The sequence below is a fragment of the Saccostrea cucullata genome, unplaced genomic scaffold (assembly GCF_032062105.1).
Source record: "Saccostrea cucullata isolate Sc308-1 unplaced genomic scaffold, CSIRO_AGI_Scuc_v1 ctg9063, whole genome shotgun sequence".
Lineage (NCBI taxonomy): Eukaryota > Metazoa > Mollusca > Bivalvia > Ostreida > Ostreidae > Saccostrea > Saccostrea cuccullata.
Window position 1 is genome coordinate 50,462 of NW_026932490.1, and position 2,603 is coordinate 53,064.

Sequence of the window (2,603 nt, forward strand, 5' to 3'; positions counted from 1 at the left end):
ATTGCACATGTCAAAGTGGGTTCAACGTATTAACCTTAATCTATAAATATGTGTAACCATGTTACATCATCAGTTCATAATAGCGTGATTAGGTATACGGAAGACCTTTTTTTACCTGATAATGAAATCTTTCAATAGATCTAGGCCTATTCTATGTCCTACTATTGCCAGATTTAAGGTAGATCGCGGGTTTGCTGACGTCACAAAGAATTTGGCGTAAAACTTTTACCGCGTTTGCCATAGCAAACTATAGTATAAACAAGCAAAAATATCTTCAGAATTATGCAGTAAAAAAAGTTAAACGTACAAAAAAGCTTGTTTGATCTGTAAAATAATCTATATATACATGTATATAATAAAAAAAATAAAGGATGGATCATTGATTGACATGAGTAAATGAAGAGTTTTCTTTATGTTAGGAAATGCACTGTTCAAATTATTTCTATTTTTTTTTCAAAGTGAATCGCAGTAATTCAGAATTCTTTGCATATAAAATTGCCATTGCATTCAATCTATTAATGAGGAATATTAAAAAATTACGTTGCCTCAGAAAGAAATTGTATCACAATCGACAAACCGTCAAAACATTTTCGAGTTTAAAGAACTAAAACTTTTAACAAGATATATACATTCAATACAAAGAAAGTCAAAAAATACCCCCGAACCTAAAAGACCCTGCACCGACAGATTCAGCCATTCAATCTTCGACTGACCGTGATAACTGTATGTATCTGTACCAAAAATAATGTTCCCTCTATCCATCTTATTTGTGATATCTATTCCATTCACAATCCGAATTTCCTCTGTCTAATCAAAATCATGACTTAACAGTGAAAGTGCATACTTTAAATTTTACCATCCTCAGACAAGTGAGTAAAAAGAGCATATTAAATGACCAAGAGAACACAAAGTTCTTGTAAGTGTTCCTTATTCACATCCTTATTGCAAGATCAAATGAAGTTGAAAGTAACCCCGGACCTGCTGATTCTTCCTACCCATGTGGAACTTGTGATCTTCCAGTTACTTGGGACGATATTAAAGGGTATTATGTGCGAAACCTACAATCAGTGGTACCTTGGAGACTTGGAAAGATCCATTAATTACAGACAACCAAATTTTTCAAACCGAGTATAAATTGTACCGTAAAGACCGTGTCTCTACTGGAGGATGGGTGTTCATTGCTGTTAATTAATAAAAACTATGTGAACTTACCAGTTCAGTTGTTGATAATCATAGTGTAGATAAAATGTTGGACTGCTTTAAAGTTAAGCTGGAAACCAGCATAAAGCAAAATACACCACACAAAGATGCCAGATCCAAAGATGGCTTACCATGGATAACACCAGAACTCAAGAAACTCATCCATAAGAGAAACAGACAATACAAAAAGAAGAAATCTGGAGATAAAGAACAAAGAAATTAAGGGAAAGTACAAATTAAAGAGAGTTAAGAAGAGCCTACTGGAACTTCATCGAGGGAATAGTAACACCTACAGTTGAGGACGACCCATAAATTAAAGCGGCTGAAAGCGTTTCTTGACTTATAAAAAGCATAAGAGAACGAACAACAATGGAATCTTACTAATCCGCAGTGAAGGAGTGCTACATGCCTTTCGACTGACCAGGCAGGTGTGCTGATTAAACAGTTCCAGTCCGTATTGTCAGAGAAGACACATACATGTACCAGTACTGAAGAATTTATTCGTGACTGTCCTATGAGTGGAAAATACCCAGTTGCACAAGTACTGCACATTACTCATAATGGAATTCTAAGACTATTAAAAAATCTGAATTCATATAAAGCAGCAGGCCCAGACGGGATGAAACCAAGAGAACTGAAGGAGTTGGCTGAAAGCTTGACCCCTATCCTCCCCATGATCTTTATAAAATCTTTACAAAGTGGAGAGGTACTATCGGAGTGGCGTAAAGTGCATGTCATTTCGATCTTCAAAAAGGTGATAGATATATTAAAGGCTGAGAACTATCGACACATCTCCTTTACATGTATCTGCTGCATGTTCATGGAACACATTGTTAAGCCATATCATGCAACATGGTGATCTTAACAACATAATATACCCACTTCAGCATGGTTTTCGTAGCAAAAGATCCTGTGAATCCCAACTCATTGAGTTTATAGATGACATAACCACCTACATGGCTGCCGGAAAGCAGACAGATGCATTGATCATTGATTTTACTGAGGCTTTTGACAAAGTTAGTCATATTCTCCTCATCCATAAGCTCCGACATTATTGGATCCAGGGAAACGTGAACAACTGGATTGCTAGCTTCCTTACCAAGAGAACACAAGCCGCAGTTGTTGATGGAGAGATGTCAAATTATGTAAGTGTTGACTCTGGAGTGCACAAGGGTCAGTCCTTGAGTCATGCTTAGTCCTATTCTTAGACTACATTATTGACATGCCAGTAGGTCTCAATGCTACAGTAAGATTTTTGCTGATTACACTTTTGTGTATCTTACTGTTACATCAGAACTGGGTACTCCAGGCAGACCTAGATAAACTGGGCATTTGGGTTTAGGTAAAAGGATGTCGAAAAAGAAATTCCATCCTGATAAGTGTAATGCTTAATCAGTCAGCAG

The 2,603-nt window shown here is 36.6% G+C and overlaps 1 protein-coding gene across 1 annotated transcript; it reads left to right on the forward strand.

Annotated features, from left to right (window-relative positions):
* Positions 1-1,819: 1,819 nt before the first annotated feature.
* Positions 1,820-2,373, forward strand: LOC134235250 (uncharacterized; the record flags this gene model as incomplete). Its single annotated transcript, XM_062717381.1, has 2 exons — positions 1,820-1,906; positions 2,088-2,373. Coding segments are annotated over exons 1-2 (373 nt in total), but the record flags the coding sequence as incomplete, so codon positions are not given.
* Between the last annotated feature and the right edge of the window lie 230 nt (positions 2,374-2,603).